General features: G+C 37.5%; 1 protein-coding gene across 1 annotated transcript; it reads right to left on the bottom strand.

The window, feature by feature from the left end:
- Nucleotides 1-4,270: 4,270 nt before the first annotated feature.
- On the bottom strand, nt 4,271-15,821 carry LOC114100107 (glycine N-phenylacetyltransferase-like). The gene is made up of 5 exons (XM_027944744.1): nt 15,744-15,821; nt 10,977-11,084; nt 7,273-7,399; nt 6,282-6,453; nt 4,271-4,673 (listed from the first exon to the last, which is right to left on the bottom strand). The coding sequence occupies exons 1-5, from the start codon at nt 15,819-15,821 to the stop codon at nt 4,271-4,273; spliced, it is 888 nt and encodes a 295-aa protein (XP_027800545.1).
- Between the last annotated feature and the right edge of the window lie 3,223 nt (nt 15,822-19,044).

The raw sequence follows: 19,044 nt of genomic DNA, 5'->3' as shown, positions 1-19,044 counted from the left end.
TCCCTAAAAAACAAATGCCAAATGTCTTCTTTGATATAAGGAGAGTAACTAAGAACAGAGTAGGGTCGAAGAGCATGAGAAGAAGATTAACATTAAACAGGGATGAGAGGTGGGAGGGGAAGGGAGAGAGAAGGGAAAAAGCATGGAAACGGAAGGAGACCCTCAGAGTTATACAAAAGTACATACAAGAGGAAGTGAGGGGAAGGGGAAAAATAATACAAGGGGGACAAACGAATGTCAGTAGAGGGGTCAGAGAGAGAAGAGGGGAGGGGAGGGGAGGGGAGGGGTGATAGTAGAGGATAGGAAAGGCAGCAGAATACAACAGACACTAGTATGGCAATATGTAAATCAATGGATGTGTAACTGATGTGATTCTGCAATCTGTATATGGGGTAAAAATGGGAGCTCATAACCCACTTGAATCAAATTGTGAAATATGATATATCAAGAACTATGTAATGTTTTGAACAGCCAACAATAAAAAATTTAAAAAAAAAAAAGATTGTCTGTACAGGGAAAACAAAGTCAGAGAAAGAACAGCCTTCCATTTCCAGGATCATTCCCTTTTTTTTTTTTTTTTTGGAATCAATCTATATTCCTATTTGAAAATCTTTAATTTTTGTATTGATGCTTATGTAAATAAAACATTTTGCTCTTTTTCTCAAAGTAGCTCAAGTTAAATTCTGTCATTTGAACCTAAATACTGTTAACTAACTAACTTAGGTAGCTTTTTAACAAGTTTGTGGTTTGGGAGACTGCTCATCTTCTCTTGGTAAGTGTTAGCAAGGGCCCCAAACCAAGGGCACCTCAGAGCAATTCCACACTTCACTTAACTTGTGTTCCTAGAGGAGTAAAGTTGTAGTCATTTGCTAGTTTTGCTTTTGCAGAGGACTAAGGACACTCTCAGAATCCCACTGAAGCAGAAACACTGAATCATCAATATCTCTAGGTATAACATTTGGGGTTGACTCCCCTTAAGGGAAGCCACTCAGTCAGCGATAATCTAGCAAGGACCTGGGGAATTGGATGAGTGTCTGAGATTTGTGCAAGGGTTTCTAGAGCTAATTTTATCTCCTGGATCATATGGAATTGACAGGCTAAAGGGGTATGAGCCAACTCCACTGACTATCTGGGGTTTTTCTAAGGAATGGGAAGAATTCTTGTACAGAATTATGTAATGGATCATAGTCAGTAAGAGAACATCAGGCAGAGTCTGATAACATTGTAAGGTGATTATTACCAACCCAAACATAATATATGCTTAAGAAATAATCTTCCAAACTATACAATAAGCACCTTAGGATATTTCCTTTAATCCTGACATAATCATGCAAAATAGAATAATATTATTGTTATGATTTATATCTAAAAATGTCTCCCCAAAAGTTTGTATGTTAGGCAACTGGCAATGTTCAGAGGTAAAAATAGAGGATAATGAGAGCTGTATCCTCATCAGTAGGTTAATCTAGTTGATGGAAAATTATCTGAATGGACTACAGGGTGGTAACAGTAGACAAATGGGGAGGAAGTGAACATGTGGCCTCAGATTATATCTGTCCCTGGTCCCTTCCCCTCTTCTTGCTTCCCAACCACCACAGCCTTCTGTCATGCTCTCAGGCCCAGAGAACTGGACTCAGTCAACCATGGAATGAACCTCGGAAACTCTGAGCCCAAAATAAACATTTCTTCATCTCAGTTGTTCTTATCATGTAATTTGGTTACAGTAATGAAAAGCTGATTAACACAATTATTATTCTTTCCAATTATAGAAGAGGAAACTGAGACAGTAGTCAGGAACTCATGCTGCAGCTCATTAGTTAATATTTGTTAAGCCCGTCCTCTGTCATCTATTCACAGATCAACAGTGACTTGGGAGCTATTTTGAGTTCAGTTCCTGGACTGGCTTTTGCTGGTTGGGTAGACTGGGGATATGGACATAAATAGTTTTCTTTTCTATAATAACTATTCCTACCTGGAAAGGGTGTGGAGAAAAGGTAACTTTTGTACACAGTTGATGGGAAATTAGGTTAATACAGCCTTCACAGAGAACAGTATGGAGCTTTTTAAAGAAATTAAAAATAGAAACACCATAAGACTGTAGGCATTCTGAACATAGAAATATACAGAGAAGTGCTAGGATTCTGATCATGAAAATACACAGGGAAAAACGTTCCTCTAGTGAGCAAACTCCCTGGGGGTAACAGGCACTCTGTTTCCCATGCTTGGAATGCTCGACAGTTTCTCCTAGAAGCTATTAAGATAACTAATACAGGTGCAGTCTTTAGTTGCTATGGTAATAGTCTTCATGAAGAGGCTCTGTGCTAGAGTCTTATCAGCCTGGACCTTGATTTCACACATTCAGCTTTGGGAAAAAAGGAATACTAAATAATAATGTAGTTATGGCCCTAATGACCTATGTAACCTATTGATATAAATATAGCAGTTAGGCCACTCTGCCATCTTTCTTTCCTGCCTCTGCATCTTGTCTCTGTGTCTCTTTTTATTTTCCTTACATAAGACCTAAAAACCTTCCTTTGGATCTGAAATGTAAAAGAACCAAAGTAATGCCATTTTGTTCTGACCTGACTCCATCTTATGCTTGCTTAAAATGTTTTCTTTTCAGCATCCTGAAAAGCTGTATCTACGTTGACAGTACATTTGGACCTTCCTGTGGCCCTGATGAAGGCCCCGAAGTATAACAAAATGACTCTGAAGTGTCTAATTAAAACCATTCTCTCATGTAATCAAAATATGTCTCAACAGGGTCTTTCTGAAGTACATCCTTGTGTTTTTTTGTGAGTTTTGCCTTAATAAACTCTGTACTTCCAAAATTCAAGTGCTGGGAGTTCTTTGAGTCACTAGCCTGCTCCCAGTCGCTTGCCTGGCTTGCTCATTAAAGGACCTTTTACCCCTTTCAATTTGACTCAATAAGCGTGGTGGTCCATAACACTTGTGCACTCCGTAACAGAGCATATGACCAAAAGAAATGAGATCACCACCTCATGAAGACATCTGCATTCCCATATTCACTGAAACAATGGTCAAGATATAGAAACAACTTAAGTGTTCACTGATGAACAAATAGAGTGATACAGATAGAGAGATGATAGATGATAGATAGACGTCACTCCCTGTAGAGAGAGATATATCTACAGATTTGTATACACATATATGTACATATATGCAACTGAATATTATCGAACCCTACAAAAGAACAAGATCCTGCCACATGTAGTTGAACCTAGAAGACGTGATGCTAAGTAAAATAAGACACAGACAAAAATATTGTATGATCTCACTCATATGTGGAATCTTTAAGATGATAAATATGCAAAGATAGAGAACAAAACTGAGGTGGGAAATAGGAGATATAAATCAAAGGATAGAAACTAGTACATATGTAGTATGAATAGTCTAGAGATATAACGTAAAACCTGAGGACAGCATGTTTTTTAAACATGAGTAATAAAATTGTACTAGATATGGAATCATGCTCAATGAGTAGATTTTAACTGTTTTGCCATAGAACAAAAGAGTGGTCAATTTTGTAACACAATGGATCTGTTCTTTCCTTGCGTATATATATATATATATATATATATATATATATATATATATATATATATATACACACACACACACATATTCCACAAAATCAAGTTGTGTAGGTTAAATACAAATAATTAAATTTATTTTAAAAAAATAAGTCTCTCAGGTATAGTAGCCCTTACCGCCATATATTTGCACAGGGAGTATAGCAACATGGTTATTAAAAAGACCTGACAGCACCAGTGAAAGGATCACTAAAACATATGTATGTCAAAGACAGGTCATAATTGACCACTAAATAGAGGGGTCCTAGGAAAAGAGACGGAAAAATACCATCTATCAGGTAAAGCCACATCTTGACATAACTAGTGGTATCTGCCATTGGTAATAATCAATGTGTGAGACCAGAGTTCCAGGAGAAGCAGTAGGGAATCACACAGGTAAACAGAAAAAAGTGGCACTGGAATCCAGAAGGGTAGAAAATTGAACAAGGCCAGTGACCACTACAGAGAGGTCTGGCCATGCCAGGTCTGCTGGATCCGTAGGGTAACTTGAGTGCAGGGACCACGGTGGTCTTGTTAACCATTCACACTGCTTCCCCAGAGCCCAACGATGCCCATTCCTGTAGCACTGGTTATGATTTGTTCTCTCCCTGTCTACTCATCCACGCCTCCAGCCACATCACAGCCTATCCAAGGCTAACTTGCGTTCAGGGCCAGCTTCACAGAGGCACACAGTGCCACTGATTCCAGTCACAGGGCATGGGGACATGATGCAGATTGTGACTCATTTTCTGGATGATTTTGTTGGCTCTGTCCGTATGGTTATACACAGGGAAGCCAAGCTTCTCCTGAACCTGGACGTGGACGTGAGTGACGTAGGAGATGAGGCCTTGGCTCCGGTACTCAGGCACAGTGCCTCCCATTCGCATCTCCCCCGTCTGGTCCATCAGGGCCCATGACACAGGCGTCCCTTCAGGTCCCAAAAGACAGGTGCTGGGAAAGGTCCGGATACAGCGCTCAATGAATCTCTGGCTTCTTTCATTGCCACCAAAATGCCAGAATTTATTCACCACGGCAGCGTGGGTCACATCCAGTGATGAGAGTTTAAACATCTCATGGTTACTGTTGAGAAAAGGGGGAAGAGAATAGTCCATAATATTGCACACTGAGAGGCATTAAATTTGTTTCCCAAAAATTATATTGAGAGGCATATAGGAACAGAGGTGAAGGCACAGTCTCAGCAGCCAGACTGGGTTAGTAATCTGACTAGCTGTGCAATCTCATGCAGGAAACAATGTCTCTCTGCCTTTATTTCTTCTAACATAAAATGAAGATATTAATAACATGCTGTCAAAATGCAGAAATAAATATTATAAGAGCTATTGCATGGCAAGTACCTAGGATAGTGCCACACACAATAAAAATTCCACAAAAATTTACTATTATTCCCCTCAACATTGCTGTGACTCTCCACTTAAGATGGAGCGGATGATATCATCCCTATTTTACAGATCAGAAAAGTGGATAAAAGAAAATAAATGAGAGCCCCAAAGCACCTGCTAGCAAAAGTAAAGACAGAGCCATGAAATCTTAGCCATCAGGGTCCTTGGCCACCATGCTGAATGCATGGAAAAATTGAAGTCCAGAGAGGGGCAAACATATGAGGTACAGATAGATCCTGTTGGGGATTACTAAAGTCTGAAGACCCCTACAATGGTTTAAAGAGGCTTCAGGAGACATCCTGGAAACAGCCTGGTGAGGCTAGAAGATCTAGAAGATCCAAGCTTCAGTTACACCCAAACATGTGGTGAGCAAGCCACTTAAACATCGGAGTCCGCTCTCTCAGGAAGTAGGAATAACATCTCCTACTCTAACTACGTTGCGAGGTAGACAGAAGGACCCAACGCAGTGCTAGTTTCTAGACTTTACCATATGCATAAGGCTCTTCCAGGCATATAAACACACACAGAGCCATGGGATGGGTGATCTGCAGATTAAATTCTCATCATCAGTTACCTTTGCAATGGGTGGAAGAAAATATGTAATATATTTAGATTCACATTATTTGGAAACATTTTCTGCTTGAAAGTCGATTCATCAAATGAATATTTTAATAAGAATCCAGTATGTGCCATATGATATTCTGGCTATTGAGAATCCATCAGTGAACAATATAGAGAAGATCCCTGTTCTAAATATCATGAGGAGGCAACGAACAGGGAGCTAGATACACCAGTAAACTGTTTTCAGGTAATAGCAAGTCCAATAATGAAAATGAACATTGGGTTTTATCCTAAAGAATTACCATGGGGCAAGAGTTTTATATGAGGTGCTCATAGGAAACTGTCAAAGGAAATAAAATTTGAGAGTATGAGAAGCAAAAATAAAAAAACATAGAGATCTGAGGAAGGATGTTTGAGGCAGGCAAAGAGCAAGTTCAGTGATGCAGAGGCAGGAGCAAGAGCATGAGGTCAAGTGGCAGAAGGAAAGCCAGGGCTGCTGAGTGAGCAGCAGGGTCAAGGTCACATCCAGGGGGTAAGGGTGCAGGTCTTGTGGGGTCTATAAAGTGTTTGCATTTTGTTGAAGATGAGGTGAGAAATGGTGGCTTTTAAGCAGGTGATCATCCAGGAGAGGGACTCTGGGAGGTGAGAGAGAACGCAGGGAGGGAGGTTGGAAGACACTCTAGTGACATGTGAGCAGTGCAGAGAGAGCATCTTTAATCACACTCACGTGGCCTTGGGTTCCCCAGATTCAGGACATAAGTTCTTTGTATCCACCAGGAAAGGCACCAGTTTCCTTGCTGTCTGAGGCATCATGTACAGAATGCACTGTGTTCTCTTGACCTGGACCGAGTTAGCAGCAGCAAGACTTTGTATCACCTCATCCAAGCTGGACTGTGAACCTAGGAGGGAGGAAGGAAGGAGAGAAGTAACAATGTGCAAGGTATAAGAAGGGGCCCAGAGGAACCATGCAGGATTTAGAGTGAGTCACTCTTGGCTTCTGGTAATGCCACCAAGAGTATGGCATGGCCAAGTCACTCCCTGGAGCAGGTTTTCTCTTATACAAAAAAAAGCACCAGAAATACTGGCTGTTACTCTGAAATCAAAGGAGAAGGGGTACATAATTCACAGTAGCCTATTTTGACTGTGCATTTGCTATATGCCCAGGAATTGGTCTTCTAGTTCATTTAGCCCTTTACACTGACCCTGTGTTTTAGGTTCCTCATTTTCACTTATGAGGAAACTGAGCAATAGTTACATTATATCACTTTAAAGATCACAAAGCAGGAGGCAGAGCAAGGATGCACCCTTTGGAGTCTGACTCTAGAGGGCATGTTCATAACCACAGCCGGTGTCCTCCTTGGTGACCTGCGAGCTTCTCTATGGCACTAGGAGCTTCATTCTTATTCCAGGAATGGAAGACCAGAGGGCAACCTCTGCTCTCACATCCAACATCCTGAGGACTGCTGAATACGTTGCAAAATGTATCTTGAATCTTCAGCTTACAAGAAATTACCTTACTCAGAGTTCCTAGTAACAACCACATAGTGCACAATATTTGAATTCTACTCCCCTGCAGAGGTGGTGACAGTCAATACAAGCCGTGGACACTAGGCATGGGGGAAGGAAGGAAGGGCTATATGGGAATGTTCTCAGGGTGGAAAGTGGCCCAGAGGTAGACATGGGGGTCTAGCAGCCAGCACACACCCCAGCCCCCTTACTTTGGATTTGTAAATGTTGTTTCCAGTTAATGACATCTGAGGAGACGAGCGATTCTTGACAGCTCTTGAGCTCCTTAGAATAGATTTGGTAGGTGTTGGTGTAGTGATCAAGGTCATCTGTCATGTCCTGTTTGGTTGGGCAACAGGGAATAAACCAGATTGTTTATACCAAGAGATCTCAATATTTGTGTCTAAAATTCCCCTCTATTGTTATATTATAAATTTAATACAGACATTTTTTGCACATATTATCACTACTTTTCTCAATCATGTACATCGCGATACCAAGTCAAGGATTCTATTCAAATTCATGTTTAAAGATTTCTGCTAAGCCAAAAATGTCCCATTACAATTTGAACCAACCAAAGCTGCCCTAGTTCAAGAAACATTTTTTTCTATAATTTTGCATTCTTCGAGGAGAAAGACAAAAAGTGATTATTGTCAAAGGCAAGTTTCAGTTACAAGAGTAAATCTTACTCTATTTTAAACAGCCTCAGAACAAACATTTTGAATTTGATAGTATTTAAATTGGCACAGGTAACCTTGTATTAGAATTTTTAACTCTATGTTGTAAAACTATACAAAATGAGTACGAATTGTTCTCAAGATATAAATCACAAAGCATCATTGTTATAAACAGTTTGCCTTCCTAACAAAGTGAAAACACAACATTTATCCAAAAAGACCTTCTCAAAGTTAGCAAATGAGAATTGAGATTATCTGAAGGTGAAGGAAGGACCAGAGAACAAATCCCTGGCGCATGCAGAGCAGGTAGAAAACTTCAAACAGAAGTGATTCACCGTTTGATAATAAAACTATTGACGTTCACTGTTTCTAACATAACATTTAAAAAGCAAATATTATTCCATGGCTAGATATTAATAATTTAAATTTCTTGGGGTTTTTTGTTTATTTTCTGTGTCATTTGGTGGTGTTTTTATAAAAATTCTGTGTTTCTAGGTTTACAACATGATCTGATAGTATGATATAACTAGCAAAATGCTTATTATACTGAAACAAGTTAGCAGATCCTTCATCTCACAGAATTACCATTTTTCTTTGTTTCTGTGGGAATAGCAGCTCAAATTTACTAAGTTAGCAGAAAGTACAGTAAATGTTATTGCTTTCATTCTTCTTGTTGCACATGAGGTTATCTAGTGCTGACATTCTACATACCAGCCACATTGAGTCTTTTGGCCTGTCTCCTCCCACCCCCCAGCACCACCACCACTTAGGACCTGGTTAACCACTGTTGTCTTCTCTGGGTCTGAATGTTTTAAAAGATTCACATATAAGTGAGATTATTCATTTTTATTCTTTGTGTGATTGGTATATTTCACTTAGCATAATGTCCTCCAGAATCACCCACATTATGGAAAATGCAAGGATCTCTTTTTTAAGAGATCTAACATTTTGTTACAAATATTACTGTTTTAACAATGGGACTACATACATAACAGAAAATTTCATATAATATAAATATGTGTGTGTGTCATATAGCTGTCCACAGATTCCTAGTTTTTCCATGTCTTGTCTATTTCGAATGGTTCTGCAATAAATATGAAAGTGCAGACATATTTACAAGGTAGTGATTATTTTTCTTGGAATACATGCCCAGAAGAAGGATTGCTGGGTTAAATTTTTATATTGAGGTGCTTTTCTTGTATGCCTGAGTTGTTGAGAGTTTTTGTCAAAAAAAAAAAAAAAGATGCTGGAATTTGTCAATTTTTTTCCTCATCAATTCCAATAGTCACGTGGTATTTAATTTTCATTTTGTTATTATGGTATTTCATATTGATTGTATGTATTAAAGCAGCCTTGCATACCAGGGATCAATCTGACTGTCACAGTGTATGATCTCTTGGATATATTGTTGAATTTCATTCGCTAATATTTCACTGAGAATTTTTGCATCAGTCTTCAGCAAAGAAAATGGCCTTTCATTTCCTTGGGATGTATTTTTCCGGCTTAGGTATCAAAGTGATGGCGGCTTCATCTATGTATACTCCTGAACAATTTGTTGCAGTTTTAGTTACATTTTATTGTTTTGACTTTTTAACCTTCATATTAGAGATCAGTAAGATTCAGTATTTCAGTATGAGAATATTGACGTTTTCACTCTGTATTTATCTTTAAGAGTGAGTTTTATATTTCCATATGTGCTCTTTTTTAGTAGTTATTGTCTACTCATGTGTGCTTAAAAACTACTACAATTTATATTTTATATGTTATAATTTATATAAAAATAATACTATATGATTAACCTTTATATTTTTGAATGCAGGGGTTTTTTAAAGGTACTTAAATCCCAATCTTTCTTTTTTTTATTTTTTACATATTTTTGTTGGTGCATCATAATTGTACATATGGATGGGATTTGTTGTTACATATTCATACATGCACAAAATATAGCAATATAAGTCGGTCAGTATCACTCCCCAGTCCTTCCCCCTCCCTCCCTGTTTTCCACTCCTGGGTCCCTTTCCTCTACTGATCTCCCTTTAGTTTTTAGAAGATCCACCCCCACCTTTGTTTTCCTTTTTCCTCTCTATCTTCCACATATGAGAGAAACACAGGACCCTTAACCTTCTGTGTTTGACTTGTTTCACTTAACACAATTATCTCTAGTTCTATCTATTTTCCTGCAAATGCCATAATTTCATTTCTCTTTATAGATGAATAAAGCTCCGTTATGTGTATATAGCACTTTTTCTTTATCTGTTCAGTAATTGATGGACATCTAGGTTAGTTTCATAATTTGGCTGTTAGTTGTGCTGCTATAAACATGGGTCTGCATGTATTACTGCAGTAACATGACTTTAATTCTTCAGGATAAATGCCAAGGAATGGCATAGCTGGTCATATGGTGGTTCTATGCCTAGTCTTTTGAGGACCCTCCATTCTGATTTCCATAGTGGTTGTACTAACTTACAGTTTCACCAACAGTGTAAAACATTCCCTTTTCTCCACATTATCGCCAGCATTTTTATTGTTTGCATTCCTGATGACTGCCATTCTCACTGGTGTGAGATGAAATCTCAGTGTAGTAAAACCTAATCCTTCTTACTGTGCATAAAATATATTTGCATTTGAAGTATGTTCATCATTTGGGGTGATTTTGAAAGATCTGCTATTGATGATTTAATATCCATGTATAGATATTGTAAACTTATATTCCCATATCATTCTTCATATTTAACCTCACATATTTTCATCAGATTAGAATGTGCTCCCCACCAGCTCTTGTCAGCTTCTTAAAACCTATTAAACATCAAAATCCAGTTTTGGTAAAATAGCTACCTGGAAGCCTCCCCACCTCCCAGGACCGAGGATTAAACCCAGGGCCTTGCACATACTAAGCAAGTGCTGAGTCAAATTCCCAGACTTCCTGGAAGTCTTTTTGACCCTCTTCTTACTACCTCTGAAATCACTGGTTTTAATCAAATTTCACTCAGTGCTACTTCTGTTATCTAAAGTATAATTTTAACACAAAAACAACTCCCTACAACATAAGTGCTCTTGTGTGCTCTTGAACATTTTCACACCACATTGCAATTCTTCTGCTTTTCTGTTTTCTCCAGGCTGTGACCTCCTTGAGGACAAGACTGTTTCCCTGGGGTCCACCATACTTCCTTCCAGGTTCATGTCACACACACAGCAAATACAAACACAGAGTCATTTTCATTCCACCCCAGAAAACTTACCTGCTCCTGAGGGCGCACAACTACTGTGTTAAAATCTGGCCATTTGTCCACCAAGGCCTTTAGCTTGAATGGGTTCCCCTGGTTTATGTGGAAGACAGTTCCATAGACCTACAACGTTTCAACAAAGCGAGAGTCAGCACATTACAAAGGAACAGCCAGGTGCCTTGTTTAACCACAACAAGCCTTATTCCTAGGAATCAGTGTTTATAACTAATAGAGCATGGACTTCAGTCTTCAGGTTGTGTTTTATTTCTAATAAGAACCAAATATGTTTTTGTATGAAATGCTGAGAATATTATACTTCAATGTGTGTATATATGTACATATAGCCAAATATACAGATAAAATAAATTAACAATCACTCATACATTACAGAACTTATTCTTACATTCTTTCTATTTTCATCCATACATTTAAATATGTTTATAATTTTATGTGATGAAATCACTTAAAATATATTAATTTAACATATATTTTCCCCACATACACTATTTATAGTGTATGTATTTCCATGTCAATATGCAGAAATCTCCGTGATCATGTTTCATGAGTACATGTTTATTAGACAGAAGGACCGTAATTCAATTTTCCTACCTCTTATTGTTGGTCATTTCAGTTTTCTCTGACAATTTAGGTTAGTTCTTCGAGGAAGATTTTTGCTTAAATCTTTGAAAATATGCCTATTGTTACAAATTTCATATGAGGAAATTTCTATGTCAAAGGTCACATGCCACTTAAAGATTTAAGAGAGGTTAACTGGGCTTCTATCTATTTAATCCTGTGAGAGCATGGTGCTCAAATCATGAGCTTTGGTGACTAATAATGTCCAGGCACATCACACATTGCACAATCAGTTTAACCTTCTCTAGAATCATCTATTCAAGCATCAGTGCCCTCAATAGGAACATAAAAGAAATTGAGAAAGACATCCCCAAACTGGAAGAAGTTACAGCAGAGAGGTCCTCAGGACTTAAGTACAGCTAGGACATGGTACCTCAGAAGGTGGAATGGAAAGTCACCAAGATCAAAGACCATGGAATGATGAACCTTTCAATATCCAAGGACCAAACCTAATCCTGAGATTCCCTACCCTTCCCTTAAAATGTTTATATGTTCTCAGTTTATACCAGATTATGAAATTCCCTGTCAACAGTAGAAGCTCAATATAGAAGTTAGATATAGTTTGGGGGGAAATAAAGAGGTTATCTTTTTTTAACATTGGAATTTGGAATGACGGATGTTCATATACACAACAAATTACAGATATAAGGGCAATTACTTCTCCTTTCTTTCTCTATAGCAACCCCCAAATTGAATAACTTAGAGTTGGTAAGTAAGATAAACCTATTCAGTATCCACCATTTAGGAAATAGGCCACAATATTCGTTTTCCTTCTTAGCAGAGATTTTAGTGGATGTATAGTGGGAATATCTACCAAAAATATTGACTTTCTGGTTTTACTTATTTTACATGCAATAACGCAGAGACTCAGAGCTGTTTAACTTTTCCAATATTGCCCAGCAAATAGTGAATTTGCTGGATCAAAGAAGTCTGACTCTGGACCTTGCCCTCTTGTTAGCTGCTCTATAGTACCTCCCTCAGATCAGTGACTTGGGGTTACCCAAAGCTACTGTGGCATAGTCCATAAGTGATGTCTATACAGGATATCAGAGCACCAGGAAAAGGTAACAAAGAACATTATATCGTTCCTACCAGGTTTCCCATCAGGAAGATCAGTATGTAACTATACTAAACACATCATCCTTATTTTACCCAAAAGATTCCAAATATGTGAGTCACTAACAAAATAAAATGTAAGCTAACAAGGATCTATACTCAATTCTCTTAGTTCTTAGGGTTTTTTTTTTTTTTTTGTGTGTGTGTGTGTGTATGTGTTTGTTATACATATAGCAGTGAATATGCTATTATAAATTGCAATTATTTTTAATTCCAGTTGTTCATTGCTAGAATATATAACTAATATCTGTTGTTTTGTTGACTTGAATTCTGTTAAACTAAACTGAATTATAGCTAGAAAATTGTATTGCATATTTCTTAATATTTTGTACATTAGCCAATCGTGACCTCTGTGAATAGACTATTTTATTGGCAAGGACAGTAGTGTCACACTGAATAGAAGAAGTGAGGGTGGACATTTGTGCCCTGCTAACACCTTAAGGGAAATACTCAGTCTTGACTACTTAGTAGGATATTAGTGGTGACTTTTGCCCATATGCTTTTTATCAGGCTGAAGGAATTCCCTTTTATTCCTAGTTCACTGAGAATTCTGTGTTTATCAGAAATATTACATATTATCAAACACCTTTTTTGTACCTTTAAAAAAAAGATCCTATGTTTTTTCTTCTTTAGTTTATTGATATGTTGATATAATAGCCTATGTTGATTGCTGGATGGATTTTTTTTATGGTACTGGGGATGAAACCTAGGGGTGCTTTACCATTGAATTATACCCCCAGTCCTTTTTTGAGACAAGCTTATTAATTTGGCAAGGTGGGTTTCCAACTTGCCCTCTGCCCACCTCGGCCTCCTGAGCCACTTGTATAACAGGCATGTGTGAACACACCTGACTTCATTGATTGATTTTTGAACGTTGAACTAGTCTTGAATTTTTTTTAATTTTTATTGTTGGTTGTTCAAAACATTACATAGTTCTTGATATATCATATTTCACACTTTGATTCAAGTGGGTTATGAACTCCCATTTTTACCCCGTATACAGATTGTAGAATCACATCAGTTACACATCCATTGATTTACATATTGCCATACTAGTGTCTGTTGTATTCTGCTGCCTTTCCTATCCTCTACTATCCTCCCCTCCCCTCTTCTCTCTCTACCCCCTCTACTGTCATTCATTTCTCCCCCTTGTATTATTTTTCCCTTAGTCTTGAATTTTTAAAGATAAATTCATTTGGGTTACAATGTTACTTTTTTAACACTGCTGTATTTGACTTAGTAGTATCTTGTTGAGAATTTCTGCATCTGTGTTAATGATGGATGTAGTTCTGTGATTTTCTTATAATATCTATTTCCATAGATATAAAAGGAACTTGGAGCTGTTCTTCCTACTCTGCTTTATCCTGAAGGGTTTAGTGTAGAATTAGCATTATTTCTTCCTTGTATGTGTGGTAGAGTTTGCCAGTGAAGTCATCTTGATGAGGAAATTTCGTTGTTATAATGTTCTCATTTATAGATATGGAGCAATTTAGGTTGGTGATTTATGCTTTTTACAGAATAAATTGCAAAATGCCTGAGTACAGTGTTCATAATAGTACATCTTTATCATGATTATAATATCTATTCAGTTTGTAGTAATGTCCCTTATTTCCTTCCTGACATTGATAACTATGTCTTCTCTATTTCTTGGTCAGTTTGATCTTAATATTATCAACTATATGGAACTTTCCTAAGCACAAGATTTTGGATGTACTAATTTTTTTTCCTGTTTTTCTCCTCCATTCACAATTGTTAATTTCTGAATTTTTTCAATTTCCTTCATTCTGCTTTCTAAGGGGTTAAATTCCACCTAGTTGTTTCAAATTTCTAAGGTAGAAACTTGAACCGTTGAGATGAGAGGATTAATTTTTTTTTTGTTTAAGTAGGTAATGCTGCATATTTCCCACTTGTCCATGCTTTAGTTGCATCTCACAAATTGTTATATCTTGCATTTTCATTTTCATTCAGTTATTACACTCTAATTTTCTTTGTGAGTTTGAAGCATGGTTTTGTTAAAGGTGTGTTTGAGTCATTTGAAGAAAATTGAAGAATTGAGGAAATATTCACTTTTTAAATTTTATTATTGTAATTATTCCATTATTATATCAAGAGATACTTCATGTGATTTTAATTATTTAAAAAATGTGATCTATCTTGGTAAATATTCCATGAGCACTTGGCCAGAATATGTATCCTGCTGTTGTTGAAGAAAATATTCTTTCAGTGTCAATTAGTTCAGTATTACTTATGTCTTCAATATACTTACGGTTTCCACCTCTTTTGTATTTACTGAGAGAAGAGTGGTAGTTTATCTGTTTTTTTTTTTCTACATGTCTATCAGTGATTATCTCATGCATCTAGAGTTTCTGTTAGTAGGTATGTAGATTTCACTCATTTTCCTGTCTTTGTGGTGAATTAACATCCTTATCATAATACAAAGGCACTCTTTAACCCTAGTAATATTCCAGTCCCTTGGCAATATATGTTACTGCAGAAAAACTTCTATGTGCAAGATCACTGATTCATTTTTCTTGCTCACTGCATATAATCATCAGGGATTTGACAAAACAGGAATTGATTTCTTATTAACATTAAAGAAGAATCATAGGGTTGATGTCTTACCAGACACATGATTTTTTAGGAAAACAAATTAAACATTAATGTGTTCATTTCAGTCAACTTTGCAACTCTGGAAAACTTCCAGTGTTATGTAACACAATTCTTGCAAGAGTACATAGGAATGACTTTGAGTCATCACATAGCAAAGATATACGAGATTCAAGTCACAGCATTGCCACTTACTATTGGTGTGGTCTCCGTCAAGACATATGCCTGAGTCTCATTTCCTCTTCAGCTCCATGGATTTAATAGACCTGCCTTGCTTCAGGGTGATGGGAACTAAATCAGTGGCCACAGAGCAAGTGGCTGGCACATCACAGGTGCTCAGTGAAGGCCCCTTTTTTTCCCCACCTCATTCTTAGGCTGTAGATGGTCTTACATCCCCCCCCCCAGACAATGTTCCACCCTCACCTTTAAGGACTCAGGGAGGCTCTTCCTTAAGGACTTCTCTAGCATCTGCAGCATCTGTGGACTTTGCAAAGGAAACATGTTGGCAGGAACTTTAAGCTAAAGAAAAGATTGAGAAACATCAAGGAATGAGAAGAGCTGGAAGACCCGGACACAGCAGGCAGTTCTAGTTAATGTCGTGAGCTACATTCCTGCTGTTCCGATGATGCCTATTCACTAACTCCAAGAAAGAATGGGGCTGGTAGAAAGTACAGATGCCACTTTCTGAATTACTATGAACTTCTAAGCTTTTAAAAGTATTTATGAACATTTGTTTTCATTTGTATACCACCCTCAATTCCAACAATTAAGAATGCACTGAGATTAACAGATCTATTCTCTAAGCACACATGAGCATCCTTTGAGATTTACCATCCACCAGTGATAAGCCTGACTCTGCCAGTTAGAAGCTGTATGATACTGAAAGTTGCTTTACTCTTCACTGGCTTCTTGATTTATTCATCTATAAATAAATGGTCATGACTATAGAATTTATTTCACAGAGCAGGTGAGACAATTAAATAATTCAATATACATAAGGAGATTGGAACTATATCTGGAACACAATAGGTGCTCAATAATTACAATTATTAATACACTTTTTTATTAATTATTATTTGAATTTCACGAATCAATGTGGTACAGTGTACACAACTGATATGTAATATGGTGTATAATGATCAAATCAGGGGGATGAACATCTCCATCTGTCTTCAGCAGAAGCCACAGTCAATCCACAGTGCCATCCAAATACACTCTACAGAGTAACATTTCTCCTGTATAACTACTTGCTGCAGATTTGAATCAAATCAGAAAGGATGGAATGAGATTAAATCCATGTAAAATGGCACATAGTAAATGGGATGATGTCTTAGTATAGAGTGACTGGCTTGAGGGTGACTCAATATGTATCAGTTATTTTAATTAATACTAGCATTATTCCCTAAATAAAGCAAGTCTTCTTTGATATTAGAAACAAAAATAAAAGAAAGACAAAAAGGCTTCTCCTCTGAGACCCTACACAGGGGACCCAGTGGAGCTGTCCTCTGGTGGGTTGCCAGAGCAGCAAAGAGCAAAGTCCTATAGGAGGCCCTTGGAACCTTTGACACGGTCACTCCAGTGCTTGGAACTCATCCAAAGAAAACAATGCCAATGAGCAAAAATACTTTGGGGAAAACTGTATGAAGATACAAATGTCACTTTTGTGTACGTTTAGACATAACATACACAAAGATAAGAGCTTAGAAGGAAAAATCAAATAACACTGTAGGTGAAGGTTTTTTCATTACATTTATTTTTTATGGTTTTAAATTAACAACTCATCTCCTCCGTGTTCCAGTCCCCATGTGAGAATCCACCTAGTCTCTTTATGACTAAACAGGGCACTTAAATTCCCTGTACATCAGTAACCACCCTAGGTAAAGCCAACTGCCTTAGAATGCCACAGAGGATTACATAAGGTAACATTGGGGCTGGGGATGTGGCTCAAGCGGTAACACACTCGCCTGGCATGCACGGGGCACTGGGTTCGATCCTCAGCACCACATAAACTAAAGATGTTGTGTCCACCGAAAACTGAAAAACAAATATTTAAAAATTCTCTCTTCCTCTCTCTCTCTCTTTTTTAAAAAAGATAATTTTGCATGGCATGTGTACACTTTGTGGCAAATGAATGCCACCTGAGCCAGCATGCTCCTTTCAGGTGCCTTTATAGTCTCTGGCTCCCACCCACTGATAGCAAGCTCCCAAATGTCTTCATATTTATTCATTAATACAGACTCAGACCTGGCTTCATCCAGTCAAGAATTTCTGACAGATCTAGTATACTGCCCTGTACATAGCAGTTATCTGAAAGTGGACTTTCCAATGAAAGAATTTCTTTTACCCCTGGAAAAATCCTCAGCCCAAATGAGCCCAGAAATTCTTATTCACATCCAACAGGAGTATTTTGTTCATCCTGCTTCAATAAGGAGATAAAAGGAGATGAGGGGGGTCTCAGATCATCAATTCTCCTTTGTTCTCACCTGAAAGCTGTCTTCTCATTCAGGCTCTGCAAACGTCTGTAGGGAAAGACAAGAGTCAGGAAACTGTTCCAGATCACGAAATATATCCTCCAAAGATGCCGGTTTTGAAAGGTACTTTGGTCTTTTTTTTTCCAGAAATGCAGTGCTAAGGTTCCTGATAGAAACAGGCAACAAGCTGTGCACACATCTGAGATCTGAGTGTGAGGTCAAGCCCCTCCCTCCAGGTCCCATGCTCAGGGAGGTGGCTCTGTACTTGGCTGGTTAGCATTGTGCATTCTGAGACTCTTTACCAGGAATTGAACTGTGTCCTGCTCCCGAAGTTCCAGCCACTACTTAGCAACTCAGCAGTTAAACCATCTGGCCAAGAGCTGGGAGCTGGGTGGGTCTCCTTATGCACCTCTCACAGACACCTGCAGCAGAAGCAAAAGCTGGATACTATTCATAGCTGATGTTTAGAATTACAGTTCTTTTCCAACCATCTGTAAAGAAAATTATCTATTTTATTTATTTTTAATTATTTTTTAATTTGTATATGACAAAGGAATGCATTACAATTCTTATTACACATATAGAGCACAATTTTTCATATCTCTGGCTGTATGTGAAGTATAAGAAAATTACCTATTTTAGAGAGACAAGGGGATAAAGATTCTTCACTTCTTTAATGGGTTCAATGAATTCCAGGCAGGATAAACACAAAGAAAAACCCCAGACATATAATTAAACTACTGAAAACTGAATATAAAGAGAAAATTTTAAAAATAAATGAGTCATTACACAGTGAGCTAATTGTACAAATAATGACCAACATTCAGCAGATATATAATAAGGTCCAGAAGACAATAGAATGATGTTTTTTTTTAAACACTAAAGAAAATAATCCTTAACCTAAAATTCCGTGTCAAGAAAATATCTGTTTATGTTTTGGAGGCAAAAATATAAACATTTTCAGATAAATGAAGCAGTCTGTCCTGCAAGGAAGAAAAACTGTAGGCCAAAGAGAAATGTCACTTGATGGAATCTTAAAACTACATCTGGGAAGGGAGAGAATTGAAATATGTGTTTAATATGTTTTCCTTTTGTTTCTTAAACTTCTTTTAAAAATTGATTGTTTAATTCAAGCATAATAACTGTATTCTGTAGAATTCTGGCATCTGTAAAGAAAACTTGTTTAAGAATAGCACAAGAGGGGAAATGAAATTATTTTTATATGACTTAACATTAATTTAAGGTAAAGTGAG

Source organism: Marmota flaviventris, chromosome 9, assembly GCF_047511675.1.
Source record: "Marmota flaviventris isolate mMarFla1 chromosome 9, mMarFla1.hap1, whole genome shotgun sequence".
Classification (NCBI taxonomy): Eukaryota; Metazoa; Chordata; class Mammalia; order Rodentia; family Sciuridae; genus Marmota; species Marmota flaviventris.
The sequence above is the reverse complement of the archived record's forward strand: the minus strand, read 5'-3'. Positions and strand labels throughout refer to the sequence as shown.